Source organism: Gallus gallus, chromosome 1 (genome assembly GCF_016699485.2).
Source record: "Gallus gallus isolate bGalGal1 chromosome 1, bGalGal1.mat.broiler.GRCg7b, whole genome shotgun sequence".
Lineage (NCBI taxonomy): Eukaryota > Metazoa > Chordata > Aves > Galliformes > Phasianidae > Gallus > Gallus gallus.
The window spans coordinates 140155003-140179371 of NC_052532.1; the positions used below are offsets into that span (position 1 = coordinate 140155003).

At 45.1% G+C, this 24369-nt stretch overlaps 1 protein-coding gene across 2 annotated transcripts; it reads left to right on the plus strand.

Moving 5' to 3' along the window:
* Positions 1-1957: 1957 nt before the first annotated feature.
* On the plus strand, positions 1958-24364 carry LOC107055605 (ranBP2-like and GRIP domain-containing protein 4). Of its 2 annotated transcripts, XM_040651079.2 has the most exons (25): positions 1958-2174; positions 3884-3951; positions 4435-4546; positions 5084-5236; positions 5788-6018; positions 6400-6545; positions 7228-7420; positions 8026-8116; positions 8893-9102; positions 10180-10358; positions 10448-10623; positions 10931-11054; positions 11440-11598; positions 12017-12154; positions 12242-12388; positions 12855-13034; positions 13125-13208; positions 13717-15190; positions 15683-16117; positions 16761-16841; positions 17681-18115; positions 22208-22357; positions 22861-23011; positions 23174-23266; positions 23364-24364. In XM_040651079.2, exons 1-23 carry the CDS (start codon positions 2100-2102, stop codon positions 22890-22892), a joined length of 5073 nt encoding a protein of 1690 aa, XP_040507013.1. In that variant the 5' UTR covers positions 1958-2099; the 3' UTR covers positions 22893-23011; positions 23174-23266; positions 23364-24364. The 2 variants fall into 2 exon arrangements, with proteins under 2 accessions (XP_040507013.1, XP_025002501.2); XM_025146733.3 differs by lacking the exon at positions 23364-24364 and having other exon boundaries at positions 23174-23356.
* Positions 24365-24369: the final 5 nt, after the last annotated feature.

Below are 24369 nucleotides of genomic sequence, written 5' to 3' on the forward strand. Positions count from 1 at the left end.
TGATGGTACTGTGTTACCAAGCGTGCAAACCTTTTCTTCATATTAGAGACACAATTTGTATGTAATTACGTCGTAGCAAGCAAAATTTCCCTTCCTGTTTATGGAGAACCAAATGCTTTAGAGCAGCTTTCCAGTGTCATCAATAGAGGCTATGTTATTAAATCCTGCATCACCTCTCTTACGTGAGCGCTTGAGATGGGTGGCAAAGCATCCAGGCAGCCCTCCTTCGCTATGCTTCTACCTGTGGCTGTATGTAAATCTCTTTTTGTCGTCTGTTTGATAACCAACAGCTTGATTCTTCTGGATATGTTCGGATTGGCACTGTGCTACGGTGCAGTAGCAGCAAGGCAGCGGTTCCTGTGGCATTAACACCAGCGTGTGTTTCAGGCCCCACAGATAGCACCGAGGGTGTCTTGGGGCTTCAAAGCCTGTTGCATCCCATACAGATTTCAGAAGGAAGGGACTGTCAGGCCAGGTAGTCCAAACATCTGCTCCAGGCAAGTGTGACTTTCAAAGCTGCATCAATAGTGAAAGCCTTACCTAGCCAAGTTCTGAGCGTCTCCAGGGAAGAGATGATTTCACAGGCCGCGGTGGGCAACACGTTCCAGTCTTTAATGACCTTCATGGTGAAGTTTTTTGTTTTTTTCTGTATTCTTGTTCTTTCCCCAGGGGTTTGTTGCTCAAATTCGCACTGCTGCCTCAGCAGCTGTCTGTGGAGTAAACTATCGCTGAAGTAATAACCGTGGCTATTGTCACCAAGAGCATCAATTAAAAGAAGTGCGAAACAGAGCCACGGAGTGAGCTAGCAATTAGGCAGCCTGGACAATTACAGGTCTGGTGCTGAAGCTCACTTCCTGGCCTGTCAGTCCTCTAAATATTTCACATAGATGTGCACGTGCTTTGAGGCTGATTTTACTACAAGAAGGACGTTGAGACCCTGGGGGGTGTCCAGAGAGGGACAACGAAGCTGTGAGGGGTCTGGAGCACAGGTTTGGCGGGGAGCAGCTGAGGGAACTGGGCTTGTTCAGTCCGGAGAAGAGGAGGCTCGGGGGAGACCTTCCCGCTCTCCTCAATGACCTGAAAGGAGGTTGTGGCGAGGTGGGGGTTGGCCTCTTCTCCCAGAGGCAGGGTGAGAGGGAATGGCCTCGCATCGCACCGCGGGAGGGTCAGGTTGGGTATTGTTAAAGAGTCGTCCTCAGAAAGTGGTGAGGCGCTGGCACAGGCTGCCCAGGGAGGAGATGCAGTCACCGTTCTGGAGGTGTTCAACGACCGCACCGCGTAGCTGTGGCACTGTCACATCCCGCCCCTAGGAGGAGGGAGGGAAGAGGTGACCAGATCCGTGAATACCCCCAGGTAGATTCAGGCAGAACGAGACACAGAGGCCCCTACACTCTCATCACTTTTAATGCAAATGGATGTCCTCCATAACACTGGCACGTAACACTGGCACTCTGACACTCAAACTCGGTCTTAAACGGGGCGGCCAAACGACGCCTTCGGGCCGAGCGATCGCGGTCGGGGTGGATTTGTGATTCATTCCCCATCGGCTTTGCACATCTTGCCATCTCGTAAGCTGCTTCTGGCAGGAACAAATTATTTCCGCTACTCGTGGTGCCCGGAGCACGGAGCTCCCGGCTGCAGCCGCTCGAACGTCTGCAAACTCATCGCCTGCAAGTCCAAGCAAGGAAGCCCACGCTGACAGTCGCGGTGGCGCACCACGTCGCGGCAGGTGAGGAAACGCCTCAGCACGGCCTCACGCAGGCCGAGGACGGTACCGGCAGCGCCGCGGCAGCCCGCGCCGAGCGCCCCAACGTTCCGCAACTCAGCCTCCCGCCGCTACCACAACCAACCGCGCGCCAGCCGCTCGTACCGCGCGTGCGCGCACGTTCGGCGCGTGCGTGCGCGTGCGCCGCCCCACCCCGGGCTGTGACGTCGCGCGTCGCCGCGACCGGCGGTTGGAGGGCGTTGCGGCGTGTGTGGAGCGGGAACTTGTGTAACGCGCGGGTGCCGGCCTTCCGCCGCTTCCTCTTTCTCCTGGCGAGGCCGGTGGCCAGAGGTCAGTGACGACGAGTGCCGGCCGGACGGCCGGGCTCGGCGCCATGATGCGGCGCACGAAGCCCGAGGTGGAGAGATACGTCGCCTCCGTGCAGGCCGCCGCCTCCTCTCCTAGAGAGGTGAGTTGAGTGCTGCGGGCCCGGCCGGCGCCGCCAGCGGCGCTCCCCCGGGATGGCCGCGGTGGGGTCCGCTCCCCGCCCGCCCCTCTCCGTCCCGTCCCGTCCCGTCCTTCTGCTCGTCCCGCGGTTGCCGGGCCTGAGGGGCGGGCGCGGGCTTCGCCGGTGCCCGGGTTGGCGGGCGGGCAGCCAGATGATGCCCTGGTACCTGGCGAGCGGCGTGCAGGTCACAGGGAGCTGACTGGTGCAGTGTTTCGTCCGGAAAGGTCCCGCTCTGCTGCTCTGAATCGGTTGCATTGCAGACGTGGGACGTTGAGCAGCGTGTTGTACAGCGTGCATGCACAGCGCGATGCAGCAGGGCCTGTACGCAGGTGTAAGGCGTGTGTGCATCCTCATTCGGACCTTCTGCCACAGCAGCGGAGCGGTCCCGTCGCTTTGCTCAGCGGGCTCTGATGCTCTTGAGGCTGCCCAGCGTTGAGTGTCTGAGTGCTAAATTCGGAGATAGGCTTCAGCAATGTTGGTCAGCCGTGGGGCTCCCTCTCCTTTGGCTGTGCTCGAGGCCAAGTGCTGCGGGTTTAGCTCCATCTTTCCAGCGATGCTTACGGCTGGCTGTGTAGCGCAGTCAGCAGTGGAAGTAGGTCTTGGTTTTCTGGTTGTGTTGGTTTTGGAGAGGAGGGCGGTGCGAGGCTGCAGGCCTTGATTTTGAAGTTTCTTTCCAAGCCCGTTTGCAAGGAGATGTCAAGCGTGATTGCACTCTGGTGCGTGTCAGCGTATCCGTGTTTTGCTTCAAAATACGGGCTGAGAAGTAGGAGACCGGCATTCTTTTGAATTCCCTTGTAAGAGACTTCTTCAGGAATACCCAGGGAGCGGGAGGAGGACTGGAGACTGGAGAATGGGAAGTGCATTTCGGCTGTAGAAACTTGTTTCACACTTGGAGTCGTAGGTGTCACTGGTTCCAGTATTGCTGATTCTCAGACAGAGTCTACTTTGGAGGTGATGCGTGGAGCCCAGATTTTAGATTTCTGTCACCTAGTTCGTGTCTGCCGTGAAGTTTTTGCTCGCGACTTCCTGGTTCTCTAGCTCATTCACACGGGTGAAAATGTGTTTCTTCAGTGCAGTAATTCGGTCGTGATGTTACCATTCCAAGTTAACTCGAGCACTCTGCGAGTGAAAGGTGAAACATACCTCTCCGCAGGTATTGACTGAAGGGTAGAGCAGGGAAATAAAAGGGAGGATTTTTAAAAAAATAATAATAATAAAAAAAAGGCAAAACAGAGGGCAGGGCAGGCAAGAGCTGAAGGTGACAGAAGCAGGGGCAGGAGGGGCTGGGCTCTTCATTTGTGGCATTGCTTTCCTCTGCGACATTGATACATTGGAGGAAAAAAAGGTGGTTACATGTAGCTGACCCCCTTCTTCTCTCTTGAGTCAGAAGTGTTTGTGAAATGTACCAAGTGTAAAGATTTGCTTGCTTGGCCAGTAAGCTCAGTTTTGCTTTGGTAGTCTTTGCCAGTTATTGGGGAAAAAAGCACATTGTTTTCTTAATGCAGTGTCTTTGAAATTCAAAGCCCTGGATACAGGGAGGGAACTGGATCTGTCAGCTGTGAGGAAGCTCTTAGAAGTATTATGCGTCCCAGGAAAGAAGGGTCTCCGCATTCAATTACTTCAGAAGTACTGTATGTCTAAAATGTACCTGTCGTATTTTTTCCCCTCAGAGATCGTTGAAAGGATTCCTTTTTGCTAAGCTGTATTTTGAAATAGAAGAATATGAACTCGCTAAAAGGTAATAAATGTTCTGGATGTTGTTGTGTTCTTGAACGTGTAATAGGAAAGCTAAATGAAGCAGAGTGGAGAAATCAAGGCCACGGTCACGCTGCTTTAAGGTAGCAGTAAATGGGAGAATTTGGTGCCATTTAAGTCTTCCTACAACAGCAACTTAAAGGATGGGTAGTCATGTGGTGCTGTAAGAACTCGTCTGGCTGGAACGCCTTTTATGCCGTTGTATGACGTTTTTCTTGCAGTTTCTGTGGACTACGGCTTTATTTAATCAAGGCCAGTGCTTTCAGGCAGATATGTAGCATCCGTACACGTAGAGATAATGTTGTTCCTTACTTGAAGGTCTAGATCAAGCACCTAGACCTGAATGTGGCTGGATGTCCTGTGAGGCAGATGAAATTCCCACCTTAGCTGCAGGGCGTGGGGGGACCTGTGTTACAGAGGAATACCGATCCTTCTGTTCTGTCTTCTTTTTTTATTTGCTCTGTAGATATCTATCTATCTATCTCAGCGTCCAAGAGAGAGATCCCAAAGCTCACAGGTTTCTGGGACAGATCTATGAAGCTCAGGATAACATAGAAAAAGCTTTTGGGTGTTACAAGGTAAGCACTTCAGTCACCCCTGTGACATCCTGCTCTATGCCTTCGTACAGGGCAAATGCAGTTCTGATCAGGCAGGCGTATAAATGTGAAATTCTCAGTCAAGATGTCACGATTCGGGCGTTGGGGAGGGAGAGGATATGCACAGAGGTCTTGTTGGCAGCACCGTGGAGCGCTCTCGCTCCTTGTGACTGACTTCTGTTTTTCAGAAGTCTCCATGTGAGGTTAGAGTAGAGATCCTCCTAGTCCAGCTGTCTGAGTAGAGCAGCAGCTGGTGGTAGAGGCAGAGGAGCTGGTTGTGGCGTTATTTCTCTTATGGTGCTGTGAATTCCAGCAGTAGTCTGGGTGTTACAAAGCAAGGGTGGCCTTTCAAAAGGGAGGCTTTTCTGAAAGCAGGGAGAGAGTTTCGCTTGGTAGTTGTAATTTGACTTGCTGGGCCTGTTTAGTGGGGGACACATTTTCTTTCTTGTTGTACGTGGACTGCCAGACGAAGTTTCTAGTAACCTTGTTTCTTGTGTGTGCGCGCATGGGGAAAACTAGCGTTCCGTGGAGCTGAATCCAGTGCAGAAAGATCTTGTACTGAAGATGGCGGAGTTGCTGTGCAGTAACGACATCACTGACGGAAGAGCCAAGTACTGGGTTGAGAAAGCTGCCGGGCTCTTCCCTGGGAATCCTGCTGCTTACAGATTGAAGGTAAATTCCAACCTCTGTTCTGTGCCTAGAAGAAACTTCAGTTTCTTTAAGCGATGGGAAAGCCATGTTCACAACAGTATCCAAGAGGTCAAGATGAGCTAGGTCAAGTAATGGCTCTATGATGCGACTGCACTGCTTTCTAGGTTTTTTCATTGGAGTTGAGAACTGTAGAACGTAGGAGATGCTGTTATTCCCAAATACTGTGTAAATGCTTTCAGTCTCACGATCTCGCTTTTGGTGGGTGGGTTTTTGGTGTGTTTTGTTTTGTTTTTTTTAAACAAGCTGTTCTGTATCAAGACATGCCATCTTTGAACCAAGTGGTTTGACAGTCTTAATTTTGCATCTAACTTAGCATCTCCGAGATGCAAGCTCTGAAGTTTCTTTTTCTCCCTTCTAAAATACTTGTTAAACTCTCTGTAGCGCCCAAGAGCTTTTCAGAGTAGTTTGAGTACTGTAGTCTGTAGTGGCGTTGAGAAAAGTCAGGTGATGTGGTTGCTGAAAAGGCTCTCTTGGAGAAGGCAATTTTAACATGTTGCCTTTGTATTTGATAGGAGCAGTTACTGGAGCGTGAAGGTGAAGATGGATGGAATCAGCTCTTAGATATGATTCAAACAGAACTCTGTGCAAGACCGGACGATATCTACCTTAACATCAGACTGGTTGCTCTCTACCGTTCAAATAATAGACTGAGAGATGCTGTGCTTCACTGTCAGGAGGCGGAGAAGAAAATACCTGTAGACTCAAGCTTGGAGTGGTGTTCATGCGTCGTAAAGACGTTGGAGGTATTTAATCATATTTGGACCCCGTCGTAACCTCCCATATCCTTGAAGCTGGTGTTATTCTCTTAGTATGGTCACAGTGGCAGCTAATTCTCAAGGGACTCAACTCCTTCAAGTGTAACGTCTGCTGAAACCAATGATCTACTTGGGATTTTCTTGAACCTTACGGAGTTGTTTGGTTTCAAGCTTCAGTTCTAAGTTAGGTACAGCAGCTCCGTCAGGGAGGGAGTTGCTCAGGCAAACGGTTCCTGGAACTTTGCTGCTGAAGGGTATGTTAATGTCGCACCTGGGAAACTGGATTACGTAGCAAGGTGTTCTGGAGAAGCTCCTCTCTTCACAGAAGGACGGTGGTTCCTTATTCTCTGATGAACTTGTTTTATTTAGGAATACCTTGAATCAGCACGAGACTTGGAGCCTGATAAAAATAATTGGAGAGCTGTCAAGAAAGATCATCTGCTGGCCTATTCTAGCTTGGTTAAATTGACGCTCGCTTCTAGAGATGTTTGCGAAAGCAGAGGGGCACTTGAAAGGTACTGTTCTAACTTTTCTGTGTTATCAACAAAGGAGAAATTGAATATTGTTTCTGGGTTACAGAACTTGTAGCAGGCATCATTTCCAGTGAGTAGCCATTTTGTGGATGGGAGAGGAGTTCCTCTGTCCTTACCGCAAAGAAAAGATCTTCCTAGGCTTGATCCCCTAGCGATGTGTCTGTCTGAGCTCCAGGCCTCAGAGAAGACTCGGTGATACTCTGTGCCAGTTATCTTCAGCGTGAGGATGTTGTTCTTGACTTCAGCTAGTTTACGTTTCACAGACGCTTGTGGGTCAGCTTTGCCCTGCTCAAGTTAATACAGCACATACTGAAATAACTGAGAATGTTAGGCGTCTAGTCTAAATGGGAGATAGGAAGCCACCTGCATTCTCCTTGAGGGGAGACTGATAGGACCAGCTAATCCGGCTGACTTCAAGCTATGCCGTCTGTGCCGCAGCTGGAATAGTACAGACCAACGTTTGTAGCCAAGTAATTGAAGGCCCGTGTTCCTTTATTTCCGTTACTTTCTCTTTCGTACTGACTTGCATTGATTTCACTTCAATAAACAGAGCTCAGCAGTCGAATGCTCAAATTAGTTCATTCACGGCTAAATAACACTGACCTGAAGCACGTGATAGCTTTTACCGGGACTTTGTTGAAGAGGCATCTTTTCTACTTTCTAGTTTTGATCGCGTGCTTCACTCTGTGAAACCATACGTGAATGGACCTGATGAGCTGTCCCGTACCTTCCTTGAGATGAAAGGACACTTCTACATGCATGCTGGAACTTTCCTGCTGAAAATGGCCCAGAACAACGAGGCACGATGGAGAGATGCACGTGAACTCGCAGCGCTGTGTTATTTGAAAAGTTTCTATGTAAGTCCCAGTTCAGTTTGTGCCTGTAGGGATTGCGGTTCTGGAACGCTCTCGCTGTACACGCACTGAACGGCTGCCTTCCAAAAGTTAACTCCTGTTTTTAAGGCTGTCTCCTCACCCAGTCTTCCTCTTCCACAGTTCTTGAGAAGATTTCAAGTGGTGTGAAGAAAATAGCTCATCAACTGCTTCACTTGTCAGAAGTAAAATGACTCTTAAAGGCTAATGAGTGTATTCCCTAAAGGCTATTCCCTTTTCTGTAAGGCAGCTAAAATGACTGGTGTTAGGGTGATGGGTATGGGAGGGAGGGGAGTGACCTGAGTAGCTCTCACATACTTAAGGCATGGGCAGCGGTAATTCTTTAATAGAGCTTAACTCTTTGCTTTATGAAAGAAAATCAGTCTTCCATTTTGCACAGCTGCTTGCATTCCAAACATTACTTTCTCTGATGTGCTCTTAAAACTATTTGCAGTTGTTACGACTGCTCACCTTGTGTCTTTTTCAGGGAAGAAACAAGCCTGTTTCCTGACGTTTAAGACTAAATTAATGTGATGTGATGTGGTTTTTGTTGTGAAGAAGCTGTAACGATTGCCTTCTTTCTTCGCCAGATTCCTAAACCAGAGTCAAAACTAATAGAGGGAGACGCTAGTGGACAAGATATGCTGGAGATGTTGGCCTGTGACCGAAAAAGCCAGTCTGGTAATAAAAGTGAAGAATGATAGATGTTCCGTAGTTCCATTTTAATCTCATGAGTAGTGAATTTCAGAGTCAGTGGCTTGTTAAGGAACACGTTTGGTGTCTTGGAATATGCTATAGAACTTTCTGTGTTTTGGCTACGTATGAAAAGCAAAACAGCAGCTTGATCCTGGCACGTAGTGGGCTTTTTCTTTTTATGCGCGGGACGCTAAGATAGAATTTAACTTTTCATGTCTCCTAGTCTGCTGGTTTCTGCCTACTAATATACTATTTGTAAGCATTGCTAGTCCCAAGTGTAAAAGAAAATATTGCTCTTTTCCTGTCACTTTTGTCCCCTTCTTTCTTCCAACAGGTTTGCTGCTGTTTTTTTTCTTTCTTTTTTTTTTTTTTTTTTTTTGTGAAAAGCTTAGGCAGTCTTCTTCAGTGTACACTATCCTGTGGGCTCGAGATGCAAACAAAGAAAACACCAGGCCTCAGGCTGAATTGTTCCTGAATAGATGAGACTGACAGCTACTGACAATTGAAGACAGTTGCAGTGCCCTGATACTAAAAATACGTAACACTTCTGGAGAACTGGATTTAAGAATGGCTTGGGACTGCTGTCAGCCCATATGCTAAAACACTGACTTACTTGTAGGGAGAGCCTAGCTTAGAAATTTGTAAATATCGTAAGGGGGAATCTTGATTCCCAGCCTCGAGTAGCAAGGAGTACCCACTGCATCAAATCGCGTTGTCCTTGATTAAGTTGAGTGTCCTTATGTGACATTCCGTTTTTCTAGGTCACATGTTGCTGAACTTAAGCCACGGCAAGGCAGACTTCTTGAAAGAGATTGTGGAATCTTTTGCAAACAAAAGTGGCTTATTTACATTGTTTGAAAGCCTCTTTGGGAGCGGAGCTTCTCGAGAGAGATCTTTCCTCGGCACAGATGATATGGGAGATGTCAGTACACAAGCACCAGCGCAAGGAGAACTGAGTAAATACGATATTGGTAAGAGAGGTTGCTTAAACTCAGCATAATCGTGACTGTGTGTTAGAGGTTCTTGTACAAATGCTTTGTTTGCACCAAAAGACACGTGTCTGTAATAGCTGCTCATCGTTGCCCGTATCGGGGAGTGATTTGCAAGAAGTTTGGCTTTCAGCTGTAGCTGAGAGGCAGTATTGTCATGCCAGGTTCTGAAGAATTTCTCACCTACTTCCCGCTTTCAGGCTGTTGTCTTCTGGTCCGCTCTGATTCACTTCCAGTTGAAGCTGCCTGTGTAGCTTTTTGTGTTTGTACACTAGTAAGTGCTGATAGGAAGGCACGTACTTATTTACGTGTCATCTGTGAATACAGGTTACAAGCACAAAAGGGAAGTAATTCCAGGATGAGTTGTGAACTAGTGAGATCTTTCCATTTTTAAGCTCAACTTGATGATGAAGGCTGGCTTTGAATTTGAGTGTAACAAGAGCAGAATACTGGTAGTCTTCTGCCTGGCTGTTAGTTGTCAAAAGCACGTAGAGTGTTCAGTCTAAAACTACCGATCAGGGTGGGAAGCAATAAGGCTTATGGCCCTTCCTCTTTTTAAATATATTTATATTTTTTATATATCAAATAAAAGTTGGTGCTTCTGTGGCCTCTCTGAAGAAGTTTGTTCATAATGTATTGAAATAGGAAATACAAAAGTTAAAACCTGGTTTGTGCTTACTGCACGTAGGCTAAAGATTTTCCGTGTTAGAGAAGTGTGTGATGTTACGTCCGTTTTTTGCGCTGACAAAAAAGGTGAAGTATTAATCTACTTTGGTTGTGCACTTCTATGAAGTAGGTATTGCTTCTGCAGACGTTAGTTGTATAGAATCAACAGGTGCAGAAATCACTTGAAGAATGCTGCATCTTACTTGAAGATTCTTAGTTCCAGCTTGTTAGATAGGGGCACGCAGGTGGGAGGAGGTTGCTGGAGAAGCCCTTTGATGGGAGAAGCATTCAGAGCTCCTTAGTTCTCTTGTAATGGAAACCCAGCTTTCAGGTACAGGTCTTCCTAACTGGGTCGCAGATCCTCAGCTTCTTACCATTTTTGTTTTTCCACAGGTGCTGTTCGAATGCACTGTGGTAGTCTCCAGCACCTTGTGTGGCTTGGCTTGCAGTGGAATTCTATGTCAGTGTTATTCCCACTGCGTAAATTATTGAAACAGCTTTTTCACTTGCCCCAAGAGACATCAAGACTTGAAACAGATGCTCCCGAATCCATTTGCCTGTTGGACCTTGAAGTAAGTAAACTTTCCAAGCTCTTAAGTGCATTTAAATGCAGTCTTTGTGGTACCTAATGCCTTTTGTTGATTTGTTTTTACTAAACCAGGTTTTTTTACTCGGGATGGTGTTCACCTGCAACTTACAATTGCAAGAGAAGTGTACTACTCACGATGGCACACATCAGCCTCCTTTCTTACCGTTGCTGCTGTGCAAACAGTACTCTACTGAGAGGCAGAGATCCTGGTGGGATGCTGTTCGTACTCTTACGCAGAAAAAAACAACGTAAGGCTTCTTCAGTTTGGAAATAATACTTGAAACAGCCTTCTAGATGGCTTCTGAATGGATTCCCCTAGGTTGTGTAAAAGTAGATCCTTTGGTTTGACTTCCTTTGAGTGTTAAAGCTCCGTTGCTGTTGGGGCGTGAGATGCTTAAGAACCTTGTACAGCCCGTTTTTACATTTCTAATAGTGTACTTGTAAAGAAGAGCTAGCTTAGGACTAAAACTGCTTGTTATATTCCTCAATCAAATGGCTTGTGAGCAGCTGAAAAAGAGGGACTACTAATTGAGGAATATTTCTTCTGATGTTCAGACTGGACTCGGCACCAAAACTGAAGCTGCTTGTACAGCGTGGCTTAAGTACTCTGCGAGCCCGGGAGAAACACGGCCTTCAGCCTGCCTTAATGATACACTGGGCAAGAAGCCTGCAAAAAGCAGTAAGTTCAGATTGCTTGTAAGTAAGTACCGTCTGTTTTGCTCCGATTTTGCAAACTTCACAGAACTAAATAACTAAATAAAATCAGATGAGAATGTAGTATTGAGACCTGCTGCTAATTTTGAGAGGGTGACTAGAGCAACTGCCTTACCTGACGAGTACTCTCTCTGTCACTACTCTCTTAGCAGCACAGGTAGAAGTAACGTTATTTTCTACCTGTGTGTTACTTTCTGTGATGCTATAGGGAGACCTCCTGAAATTCATCACAAGCGTGAGAGGAAAGCTCTTGAAACTTCTCAGGAGAACAACTGCGTCAGAGAAGAAAAAGTATGGTTAACGTCTTATCTGCATTTTCTGAGATAGTTTAAATTTCTCTTCTTCAACAGGGCATTAGCCTTAACTCCCGTGACCAGAAAGAATACACTAGAAGAAGTGTGTACTACTGGAGGAAAACCTTGCTTAGTTTGAAAACTATCACGAAGCACCAAAGTATTCCAGAACCTACTGATCGTCTCTTCAAACATTTCGGTAGTGTGGACATTCAGGTACAGATTGATTCTTCAGAGATGAGAGGAAGAGGGGTTGTATGTCACAAGCTTACAGATAAATTGGTTGTTTGTTTGTTTTTTGGTTGGTTGGTTTTCTGTGGTGATGGGTTTTTTTTGTTTGTTTTTTTTTTTGTCATTGTACGACTGAATAGTGGTGTTGCTGTAAGACTGCTAAGGATGAGGTCTGGTGGTATCTTTCTGCTGAGGCTTCCCTAGTTTTAAAACTATCTGATTGGAAGACACTGAACTCCCTTAGTACCAGCTTTCTTGAAAAGCTGTTTTCCTGTGATACAGGAGAACTGGTACCGTTATTCACCTCCTCCTATCTGATTACTTCCTCGGTGTTTACAGTCACTGGCTGTTCCAAGTATCCCCATGTATGTTACGTGTGGTTTGTCTTTTGCTTTGGTCGCAGGTCTTTGAGGTGGCAGCCTATGAAGAAGAGGCACATGTGGCGATTGCAATGTTGGATGCAGTTGAAGGCAAAACTGACGATGCTTTGTTGTCCTTTGAAGCTATTAAGAACGTGGTTGCATACTGGAATCTTGCCGTAGTAAGTTTATAAATTGCATTACTTCAAAATGCTTTTCTTTCACTTGCATTCTGACCGATTCTTATTAATCTGTGTACTGTTGCTTAGCTTTGCCAAAGAAAGGCAGAGGAGCTTGAGAAGGATGATATGTTGCCAGAAGAACAAGAAGAACGCAAAACCTATCTTCTGAAAAGAAAGCATTACTTGATGAAGATCATTGATGAAAGCTCCTCTGATCCGTCAGTAGCTGACAAAGTAAGTAATTCCTGCTCAGCAGCTTGTTTGGAGAGATGGTGTGGTTTAGCTTACTGTGGCAGATTGGAACAGTTTGCTTTCAAGTCTGACTTTCTCAAGCTGACTTTGCTTGGTGGCCAGTTAAACTTTCTGTGTTCCCTAAGACGCACAACTTGCTTCTGTGAAGGTATCGGGTTCTGAAATGTTTTTGACTCTCTGTAGATGAGAGCTTTTGTGTAAACAAATAACATTTGCTCGCTGTCGTCTTAGTGAGGTTGACAGTTTCCAAAGAGTTAATGCTTGTGTGCGTTGCCCTCTTACGTTAATTTTAACAGACGTGGGGCTTTCCTGGGGGAAAAGCAACAAAAAAACCACCTAGGATTTCTGTGAAGAAAGCCCTGTGAGCTGTTCAGCCGTAGATCAGAACACAGTCTCTTGCTCTGAGGAAGAATTGCAGTCATGACTTGCTTTTCAAATGGGTTTCTAGCTGCCGGTATCTGTTAAAACTGTAACGGAGATGCTGAACGCAGTGATCCAGGAGCTTGGAGAGAATGAGGAGAAGCAAAGTCTTGCCTCCAGAAATATCGCACAAGCTGCACACCTGGAAGTAAAATATTCAGTTCCATCACCTAAGAAGTTACCTTTCTCACCAACTAATACCTACGAGGTATGCTAGCCAGTTACTCCTTTGGGGAAGCGTTATGTTTGTATGCAAACTCCATGTTCAATAAGGTTGTTTGTTTGTTTGTTTCTCCAGTTTTCCTCTAAGACTCTCCTCCAGTGGGCCGAAGATCAGAAGTCCTTACTTCTAAAGCTGTGTCAGCAAGTGGAAGCTTTAAAGATAAACAACTTTTGTCTCTACATTCAGTGCAGAACAGGTGATCTTTTTGTTGTGGTGAGTACACTGTGACCCTAGCATTGAACTAAGCTTCACTTAGTGAACTACCACTTAACTCAGTGAAGGTAACTGCTGTAAACATGTGCTTAACTGGAGTGCAAGAGTAATGCTGAGTTGCCTACAAACCCTGATTTGGTACTCAGTTATAGGAGGTAATCTTTCTGAGGATTGAGTGTGCAGGAAGTTCTGCTTTCTTCAGCTTAGCTATTGTCCTCTTGGTTCTGGGTTTTTTCTTTCTAGCTTCAGGGAACAGACTCAGCTTTGTACAGCATGGGCAGATCGTGGATTATTGCAGCAGTTAACCCTTGTTTTTTTGTTGTTTTTTTTTTTTCCTCTGACTTTGAACGTGCTTTTAAGTAGGGACGAAGTGTAGGGATCGTTCCTTAGGTTTTCTTCAAATATCTGTGGTAATACGTTTACATTCTCTTAATTGAAATGCTATCTCTAATAGAATGAAATGCGAGAAATGAACCGTAGTAGATCCAGTGCAAGTGTGTCATCTCATCAGTGGCCTGCTGAAAGCTTTGGAACTGATACTATGTCAGATGGCTGTGAGAGAGCACGAGATCTTCACGAAGCTCCTTTAACACCTAAGTCGCTGCTGACTCCAAGCACTGGAACTGCTGAAGAGACGACAAATCAAGATATCAAGGAGACTTGCGGGCCCGCATCAGGGATGTTGAACTCCGTATTTCCGTTCTCAAAAGACAGTGTGACCCACGCATCCGATACTAGCGGCAGTTTTACATCACCTGCCTTTACCACTTCTTCATGTGGAAAGGAAGCCGTACCAACCTATTCCTCTGGTGGGTTTGGGCAGTCTTCCTTGAAGAAGAATCAGTGGGAGTGTCAAGTATGTTTAGTTCAGAACGAATCAACTGCAAGGAACTGTGCCTCTTGCCAAAGCCCAAATCCAGATACGTGGGAAACACGTGGCGTCCGAGTAACTGAATCTGCTGCAAGTTTGAAAGCCAATGGTAGTGCCGCACAGGAAAAATTTGGATCCGCCTTTGCTGAAAAGGAAAGTCAGGGGGACGGTAAGATCTGTTTAGTAAGAAATGAACCCACAGCCCGAAGAGGTGTTGCCTGGCAGAATCCAAGCAAAACTAATTCAGAAGCATCTCCTCAGCAATTCTCCTTTAAACTTGAAGGGAAGACGCCAGCGTTTACATCTCAGAATCCTGCAGATGCTGAAGTGAAGCCTGCCGAGGAAGGATGTAACTTTTCAGCGTTGATGCCTCCGAGTGCATTTAAATGTGGCCTACAGGAATCCAATAAAAATACCGCTAAGAAAGATGGTCCACCCAAAGAGTGTACAACAGACTTGAGAAACGTGGATGAAAAGGACAAAAATGAACTGCCTTCAAGTAGTGGAGCTAGACTCCAATCTCAAGAAACAGCAGGCAAGGGCAAAGACGAGTTTACTTTTGGCCAAAACAGCCATAGCGCTGTTACTTTTGCTGATCCTGCAAAAGGTACACCCGGTGAAGGCTCTCAGTTTGGCAGAACAGACCCTAACTTTGAAGGCTTTTCAGGTGCTCCGGATGCCACTGTAGAAGCTTTACAGGTATCGAGCACCTGTGACACTCCAACAACAACGGTGATTTCTCCTCCAAAGTTTGTATTTGGATCTGAACCTGTCACGAGCATTTTCAATAACGAAACGTCAAAGACGTTCGCATTGGGAAATACTTCAGCCCCCGGTTCCTTCTTTGGATTCAACTTCGGTCTTCCAAGGAAAAGCATAGACAGTCCTTCATCAGCTCAGAAAACAGTGCGGGAAAAGGCAAGAGTAGAAAAAAACAGAAAAAACCAGAAAAAACCACCAAAAAGCTGTAGCGCACATCAGCACAGCAAGGCAACCAGCATGGCTCCTGCTGCCCAAGATGGGCCCTCCGACTTCTCATTTAAAACTCTGGAACAAGGTGAGTGTTAATTGAACTAGGAATTTATTCAAGTGTGCAACTCATGAGTCAGTCGTTTATTAATGCTGGTCACTGTATTGCTTCTTCTGTCTTAATACTATGAAGTTTCTTTCAGTTGTAATGCACGTTTGTGAATCTTCAAACTGTAGACATTCAGCTGGGGTGAATAAGAAGTTGTAGGTATTTCCACATAGAAATACGAAGGGGCCTTCTGCAGGATTCAGTGTTGCTCTGTAGTGAGAAAGAGAATTGCCGGTAGGGTAGGGCACAGAATAGCACCAGGTCTGAATATGCAGGCAAGGAAAGGATCTGACAGAGCATGGGTGTGGACCGCATGCGATTTTGCAGACAGGGAAGGGAAAGTAGAGCTGCTAGCAGTGCGGTTCAAACTGCAGGATGTTGCAGGCTCGTTTAAGCAAACTTGTGATGAAGCAAAGCAAGTCCATGAGCAGGGCACCTTGACAACTCCTCACGTTTCTCGTACGAATATAGCCAGTGCATCTCCTCGTGCTAAGAACGCTGTGGCTGCACTGCAAGCAACTACCAGGGAAACACCTGACCTAAGCCGCGGTGATAAAGCCTGTGGGGCCACCGTGAAAGCTCTCGCCTCTGAATCACCAACAAAATCAGTGGTTTCTCCTCCAAAGTTTGTGTTTCAATCCGAGTCCGTAAAGAGCGTTTTCAGCAATGAGAAGACATTCCCATTTGGGAATACTGCAGCCCCCGGCTCCCTGTTTGGAGCCAGCTTCAACCCTGCAATAAAGAGCTCAGACGGCATTTCATCACGGCGGAAAGCAGAGGAGAAACACCTGGGAGTAGCGGAACCACCCAAAAGCAGGAGTGCGCGTCAGGACAGCAAGGCAGCCAACATGGCTCCTGCAGCACGAGGTGGGCCCTCCAACTTCTCCTTCAAAATTCCGGAACAAGGTGAGTGTTAATTGATGTAGGAATTTATTCAAGTGCGCAACTCATGTGTATTGTCAGTCATTTATCATGTATTGTCACATATTGTCGTATATATCACATATTGTCAGTTATTATATCACGTCAGTCGTTTAGGAATGCTGGTCATTGTATTGCTTCTTCTGTCTTAATACTATGGAGTTTCTGTCAGTTGTAATGCACGTCTGTGAATCTTCAAATTGTAGACTTTCAACTGGAGTGAATATGAAGTTGTAGGTATTTGCACATAGAAATACGAAGGGGCCTTCTGCAGGATTCAGTGTTGCTCTGTAGTGAGAAAGAGAATTGCTGGTAGGGTTTTGGGATTTGGATGCGGCATTGTTAAAAATGTCAGTGTCAAGTGCTGAAAGTGTATTTTTGGGGTTGAACTGGTAGTGTGTGTGTGCAGGCCTCGCTCTGCCTGGTAAACGACGAGAACAGCACTTGTTTTGTTTTATACCGGTACGTAAGTAGGAATGGAAGGAAAGCTTACTTGCTGCTGTGTCAAGTTGTTAAAGTATGTGCACAAGTCTTCTGTGCTTGACCAGGCTTGTGAGGGCTTAACAAATTTAGACTTCTCTGTCTTTGGAAGATCCGCGAGAACTCATACTTGTTTCCTGTGTTTAAGATGAAGACTATGAAACAGCAGCTAAGAAACATCACGGCAGACTGTATCCCAGCGATGAAAAGGAAAGAAGGCAATGGCAAGGTATGTCTGAAAACACAGCTGTTAATTTCTTAGAACACAGCAGTTGAATCTTTACATCTGGAGGACAATTAGGCTCTGAGGTTAACTTGCTATTTCCCGAGGTGGATAGTGTTAGAAGCACCGATGTACATTGTAGAGAGCCTCCAAACAAGAACATCACACTGTTTTCCTACCCTCAAGCTTCTGCCTCTCTTTTGAGTGTGTGTAGCTGAGCTTTGCAAGATGCTTGGAAAGACTGGGGCATGGAAATAGTGTCTGCCGCTGTGCAGATGTTTGACTGGAGTTCTCAGAGTTAGTACGTGTATTCTTTACAAGTACGCTGTTTGAGAAAGACAGTTCTGTGGTTTTGATAGTTAAAGACAAGTGCGGAAGAGTGAATATGCTTGCTTACGTGCCTATGGTAATTTTGGCAGTGCCTCGAGTATCAGTGTTTGATAACTGAATCTGGATAGATCTATAAAGGAGGTTTGCTTTCTGAGGATGTGCTTTTTGGTGTACTAAGAAAGGGTGGCAACTGTTGAGCTACCGGAAATAGAAGTAAGTGTCAAAGGAAGCTAGTAGGTGTAGTGGCAGTTGCAGGATTGGCAGATGGGTAGTAAAACTCTGTGCCGACCACAGAATAGCACCAGGTCTGAATATGCAGGCAAGGAAAGGATCTGACAGAGCATGGGTGTGGACCGCATGCGATTTTGCAGACAGGGAAGGGAAAGTAGAGCTGCTAGCAGTGCGGTTCAAACTGCAGGATGTTGCAGGCTCGTTTAAGCAAACTTGTGATGAAGCAAAGCAAGTCCATGAGCAGGGCACCTTGACAACTCCTCACGTTTCTCGTACGAATATAGCCAGTGCATCTCCTCGTGCTAAGAACGCTGTGGCTGCACTGCAAGCAACTACCAGGGAAACACCTGACCTAAGCCGCGGTGATAAAGCCTGTGGGGCCACCGTGAAAGCTCTCGCCTCTGAATCACCAACAAAATCAGTGGTTTCTCCTCCAAAGTTTGTGTTTCAATCCGAGTCCGTAAAGAGCGTTTTCAGCAATGAGAAGACATTCCCATTTGGGAATACTGCAGCCCCCGGCTCCCTGTTTGGAGCCAGCTTCAACCCTGCAATAAAGAGCTCAGACGGCATTTCATCACGGCGGAAAGCAGAGGAGAAACACCTGGGAGTAGCGGAACCACCCAAAAGCAGGAGTGCGCGTCAGGACAGCAAGGCAGCCAACATGGCTCCTGCAGCACGAGGTGGGCCCTCCAACTTCTCCTTCAAAATTCCGGAACAAGGTGAGTGTTAATTGAAGTAGGAATTTATTCAAGTGCGCAACTCGTGTATTGTCAGTCATTTATCATGTATTGTCACATATTGTCGTATATATCACATATTGTCAGTTATTATATCACGTCAGTCGTTTAGGAATGCTGGTCATTGTATTGCTTCTTCTGTCTTAATACTATGGAGTTTCTGTCAGTTGTAATGCACGTCTGTGAATCTTCAAATTGTAGACTTTCAACTGGAGTGAATATGAAGTTGTAGGTATTTGCACATAGAAATACGAAGGGGCCTTCTGCGGAATTCAGTGTTGCTGTGTAGTGAGGAAGTGAATTGCTGGTAGGATGTCGGGATCTTTATGAAGCTGGAGTTATTTTATTTGTGTGTGTGTGTGTGTAAGGTTCTGGTAAAGAATATGAAATCATCTCTAGCTTTCCATCATCAGAATTCAGATATGTTGTTCAAGCACCTTATTGTATGTACATCCCCTTTGGATGTAGGCTCAGAAGAGCTACTGAGATCTAAAGTGATTTTCTAGGACTGCTGTCGAGGAGACAGAAGCAATTAACTTCTATTCAAAGGGAGTCAATCAATTGGGACAGAAAGGCAGGGAAAGGAATACTTAGAAGCAGTGTTTACATTGAACTGGCACTTAGAACTGTGGGTACTGCTTTTTCTCGAGTACTACTCACGTTGCTTTTACGCTCCTGGAAGGAAGCAGTGGAAGCAGGAAAATCAGCGTTCCTCGGGAAGCGAGCAGTAGTGTGGTTCCTGTCTGAAGGTTCAGGTTCCACTTGGACTGTGTTGCGCCATCAAGTTGGCAAAGAATTTCTCGTAGAAAGAAAACTGAGCTTTAAATTCTGCTGCATAGCTGAATGCACGCCTGTCCTGGAGCGTGTTATCAAGTGGGCTGCCACTCTAAAGCAATCTCTCTATTCTTAGAAACAGGCAGTACGTGGATAGCGATGTGCTTATGGACTGCTTCTTATTACTAGTTAACGCGTGTGTTTCTCTTCAACTTTTACTTCTAAATTGCCGATCTAAACAAACAAACAGACAAAGGCTGTCCATACAGGTGACCCTCAAACTAGGATACGTCCTTCTTCTCTGCTTCCATTCTCCTGCAGTAACTTTCCGTCTTTAGCTTTAACCTTGGATTCTCACGGTTATTCTGCTCGTACTGGACGAGCTACTTTATGTTGAGAGGAATGGGGAACAAGTGACAAAGCAAAATCAGTAGTGGTATTTCTGTTGACCAGAAAAGCTAGGTAGATTTCAGAAGGCTGAGAGCTTTGTTTTTGTTGCTGCAGTGCAGTAGCAGAGAACTACAAGATGACTACTACCACAAGTGCGGAGGAGTGAATATGCTCGCTTACGTGCTTATGGTTATTTTGGCTGTGCCTCAAATATCCGTGTTTTGTAACTAAATCTGGGTAGATCTATAAATGAGGTTTGTTTTCTGAGGATGCGAGGTTTTTGTCTACTAAAAAACGGTGGCATGTATTGTATTGAGCTGTCAGAAATGGAAGTAAGCGTCAAAGGAAGCTAGTAGGTGTAGTGGCACTTGCCAAACTGAAAGTGCCACTTATTACTTATTGCCTGGAGGTTCTTTGTTAGGAACAGAAAACCAAAGTATTAGAAATGTTCAGTTCCTCAGTTGCCCTGTATGTGTGACTTTTGAAACAGCATCATTACGTAATGAGTTCTAAATTTAAGATGTTCTGAGTATCATTCGGTTACTTTATAACGTCTGTGCCAAGAATGATCCCAGCATGAAGCTGTCTTATCAGCAATTTTCCACTAACTTTTGTTCTTTGCAGTAGGCAGCCCAGTCAAACAGGAATATGCGAGGGAATGTGTTACTGCTTTGGAAACTGAACCTTCTGAGGAGAAGGCTGAAGGAGAAACTCCGCAGGTCCCTTCTACGTCTGCCTGTGGCGTTAGTAGTAATGCGGAGGATGCCAGTCCAGAAGGCTCTCAGAAAGAAGTTAAAACTGAAAGAAAGAAAGTACGAGTCAAGTCTTTACGCAAGTTTAGGCAATAAATTTTCAGTATTATCCTTAGACAATTTTCACTTAGTGAGAAATAAAACATGCAGCAGATTCAAAACTACCTGACTTGCTGGGCTGTGTCTCAAGTCTGTTCTGGCACTGGAATGAAGGTTCAGCTCTTCTCAGGGAGAGAAAGGAAACAGCTTTACCTCCTAAAGCAGCAACAGCTTTGGCTAGTAGAATTCCTCCTAGCAGGTATGTAAGAGAGAAGTGATTGCAGAGTGCTTTCCAAGGGAAGTGGTGCTTGTTTTGGAATCGCACTGCTTCAGAGGTACTTCAGTCTCTTGTCAGGTTGAACTTGAGTGCGTGTGTGTGTGTGTGTGTGTGTGTGTGTGTGTGTGTGTTCAGAGTGTGTCTGAAGCCTTCCAACAACAGTTCTTGTGTTTTTTGTCCCAGTTGTTCACTTCCCTTAATCCCTGTTAGGTAGCTGTTGTGAAACATTAGTAGCACTATAGGAAAGTTGGAGCCTGAGAACTTAATATCATGATTTTTCTGCACTGCAATTGTAATTAAGGGAAGAAATTGATAACACGGGAGGGAGGGAGGGAGGGAGGGCAGTACGGGAGAGGGGAAATGTGGCTCTTTTGGAGGGAGTGGTTACTCTCAGTGTCCAGACTTAATGTGGTCTGAGTATTAGGCTCTGCTGGCTTATTTGCTTACCGTTTTATTAATGTTACTGACTTAGTCTCTGCAAGTAAGGAAGAATTGCATGCTCCGTCAAGCAGTGAAGCAACAGCGGTATTTGTGCAGTCAGCTGCTAGCAGCGAAGAGGCAGATTCCACAGAAACTGCTCCCGTGTCACAGAATTTACCAGGAGGTGATGATAGAGCTTTTTAGGAAGTAGAAGAACTTTAAGCTTAAGTGAAGGTTAGTTTAAGTTGAAGTAGCCTTATGTAACTTTGTGAGGCTTAACACAGTTGTTCATGTCTGGATTTCGTATTTAACCTTAGCGTGCCTACTGAGATGAGAAGCTTGCAGTGCCTATAATCCTCTAGTTTAGCTTCCTGTAAAAATTAACTTAATTACACGTTAGTATAACAATTAAACAAGACTAGCAGAGCACAAATAAACAGTATGTAGTGTCCTCTTAATCGGAACAGCTAATCTGATGAAGTCTGCAAAATGTCATCTTCCTCTTTCTTCAACACCTTGTCTGCCTTTCCTGATCTGTTAATCATGTTATGGCTTTTGTGATTTTCTTTCTTGCCTTACCGTCTCTTTTTCTCCTTCAGTGTCACTTCTCCCACCAGAAATGCTTGCCTGTGACGTATTTCTCCAGTTGTTTCAAGTTTTCTTTAGCTTTGGAAGATGCGTTAATCGAGGGATGTTAAAAAGCAGCAATACTGCACACATAAAGTGAGGAGGGTATGCGGCTGTGAGGCCTCCATTCATTATTTTCTGTTTAGAGCCAGGATTCAGCCTTTCACGGCACTGGGAAGCTGAGCTCCCGACGTATTTTAGGTGGTGTTTGCACTGCTCAGGGGCCTTGGCTGCAGCGTGTATGCAGAGAACCACGTCCATGCATGGCGTGGCTGTGCAGTAGCGAATATGAAATACGCTGTGATAGGCACTTAGAAACAAATCAGATGCAGAAGTGTTGCCATTTTTAAATAGATTTTTCTTTTCCCAACACGGGTTCCCAACGTGAGTCCATTTTATCACCCTTGTCATTAATAAATGCTCTCCCTTCAGTGGGATCCTTCACGGGTTTTTTTTAAGTAGACTAAGTAGCCACTGACTTCATATTTTTCATGTGATACATACACGTAGTTATTTGCAGAATTAGGGCCTGTCTTGTCATCCAGCTTCCAATCTAAATTTTGAAGAGTTTGAGGGTAAGGCATGAAATTCAAAGGAATTGAGCAAGCGATCCTTCTGTGGTGATAGAAAATAAAGTAACACGGCTTCTTCTGAACTTGGCTTGCCTACCAAAGAAACTGTTGCAAAGCCTTTATTCTCCTCCAGAAAAGAACTGATAGAAATGAGTTTCTGTTAGACGTTGGATTTACGTTTTTTACCGTAGTAACAGGTGCCGGTACTTTTATGTTCTTTCAGACATCTCTGCCGTCCTTGCCATAACAGGGAAAAAGCCAGAGGCCTGGGAAAGGACGTTTGCCAGAAGTGCCATGCTGTTATTGACGAACAACCTCTCATTTTCAAAACTGATCCTTATCGCCCTGATCGCTTCAACTGTGCAAACTGCGGGTAACTTGAGTTCCACAAAAGAAAAGAAAACAGGAGAATGCTGGTTTTATTTGCTTCTCCCATTTCCGTTTTACAGTGGAAACCGGTACCGTACAACAGGCAGAAGGGATGAGTTCTAAATCTAACATAGATAAATCTACATTACGTAGTTAAGTCAGTTACAATATGCAGATCTAAAAGAAACTGGTGCTAAGAGAGCCAGAATGTAAGGCAGGCATGGCTAAAGCTTTCTAACCTGTTGGACGAAAGTTCGGTCGCTGTTTTCAGAGAGGTGTGATGCATCCTACCTAGCAGGCTTTTCTCAGTTTACGGTGGAGTCGATCAATCTTGTTAAAGAAACAATCATATTGAGCTGTCATGTTTGATGCTGCTAAATACATTACTGCAGTATAAATACAGTTACCAAAACAGGTGCCAAAAATTAAATGATCTCTGCAGAAGCTCTGGAGTTGCAATTGTTCGGTTCCTTTATTCATGCTCTCCATTAATGAATTTTGGAACAGGAAGGAACTTACTGCTGATGCTCGTGAGCTGAAGGGAGAATTGTATTGTTTACCCTGCCATGGCAAAATGGGCGTCCCCACCCGTGGAGCATGTAGAAGACCAATTGAAGGACGTGTGGTGAATGCTATGGGCAAACAGTGGCACGTGGAGGTAAACATCAGCTGACACATTGTCTTTCACAAATGTAAACCTAAACGCAGCTAGCTCAGTAGGCTTTGGTCACGTTCAGTATAGGGATTGTTTGTTTGCTTTCTCGAAAAAAATGCCATGATTTACAAGTAATCCAAAAGAAATCCGTAATTTTCTCCATAGCATTTTGTTTGTGCCAAATGTGAAAAGCCATTCCTGGGTCACCGTCATTATGAGAGAAAAGGCCTGGCATATTGTGAGACCCACTACAATCAGGTAAGGCTGCATGTTTTTGAGAACTGTAATTTTGAAACTCACAACAAGATTTGATTCACGGGAGATGGAAAATTAGGGAGATTCTGCTTTCTTACAGAAACTTACTTCACCTGTGAGCATAGAGCTAATTAGCAGGCATTCCCCTGCGGTCAGTCTTTATGGGCTTCTCTATAGGTAAGTTTTGCATTGAAAGAAGAGAACTGCAGTAATTCACAAAGGATAGCTGGGCTAATCAGAATCTAGTTGTCCTTCAAGCTTAGCGTTGCTTACGTGGAGCTGCTTCAGGCTGTTACACATCTGTAAGATCAGAGGAGCTAATGACACCCAGTTTTCCCCAAGCACATAAAGATGATTATTACAGGTAGAATAGTTTGCAGCAGGCTCTGTCCGGGTGAGAGCTTTGCAGGTTTTAAAGGGGGTCACATGTAGCTCACTGCCAAAGGATAGAGAAGGGAAGGACAGAATGGCTTAAAAGCAAAAACTTTTGAGCATCTCAACCAATTCGCACCACTTATTTTCAGAGACAGGTGAAAAAAAATCTGCTATAGTTGAAAAAAATGGAATGAACGGATGCAGTTAATAATCTAGGAAACAATGACTCATTAATTAAATTAGGGATCAGAGTTCTTGAAACACTGTGTGAGGAATTAAAAATTGGTCTGATGGATGGCATTAAACATCAGACAATTAGGATCACATTTGACAGAAATAAGGTCTAGCAAAGAAGTGTAAAGTTTATAAAGGATAATGCCGTAGTTTCTAGAAATGTTTGCACTTCAGTGGATGTTCCTAGTAAAGTCCATGTGGCGGATGGGATGCTGTCAGCAGAGACAAGTTTGAAATTTGTAAGAGTTCATTTTCAAGATTGCTACAACCTGTCTCTGCTAAAACACTTCCTTTGCCAACTAGCTGAACTTCTACCAATAGTTTCTTACCTGTCTCAAAGTCTTTGTTGCCCTTTCATATAAAAATGGAGAGCCAACATCCATAGACTTGGAGGACTGTTTGCATTATGACCAAAACATACTTAGTAAAAATGTTCACAAGCAGCATACTAGACTTCTTCATCTTGTGAGCAAGTTTGGAAGGAAAGCTCTTTCTAA

Bases quoted from the DNA above. Each gene is read 5' to 3' on its own strand.
- LOC107055605 (XM_040651079.2), top strand. From the start codon at position 2,100: ATGATGCGGCGCACGAAGCCCGAGGTGGAGAGATACGTCGCCTCCGTG. The intron at 3,952-4,434 runs GTAATAAATGTT...TTTGCTCTGTAG, and splicing joins GAATATGAACTCGCTAAAAG to ATATCTATCTATCTATCTCA. The intron at 13,035-13,124 runs GTATGCTAGCCA...TTGTTTCTCCAG, and splicing joins CACCAACTAATACCTACGAG to TTTTCCTCTAAGACTCTCCT.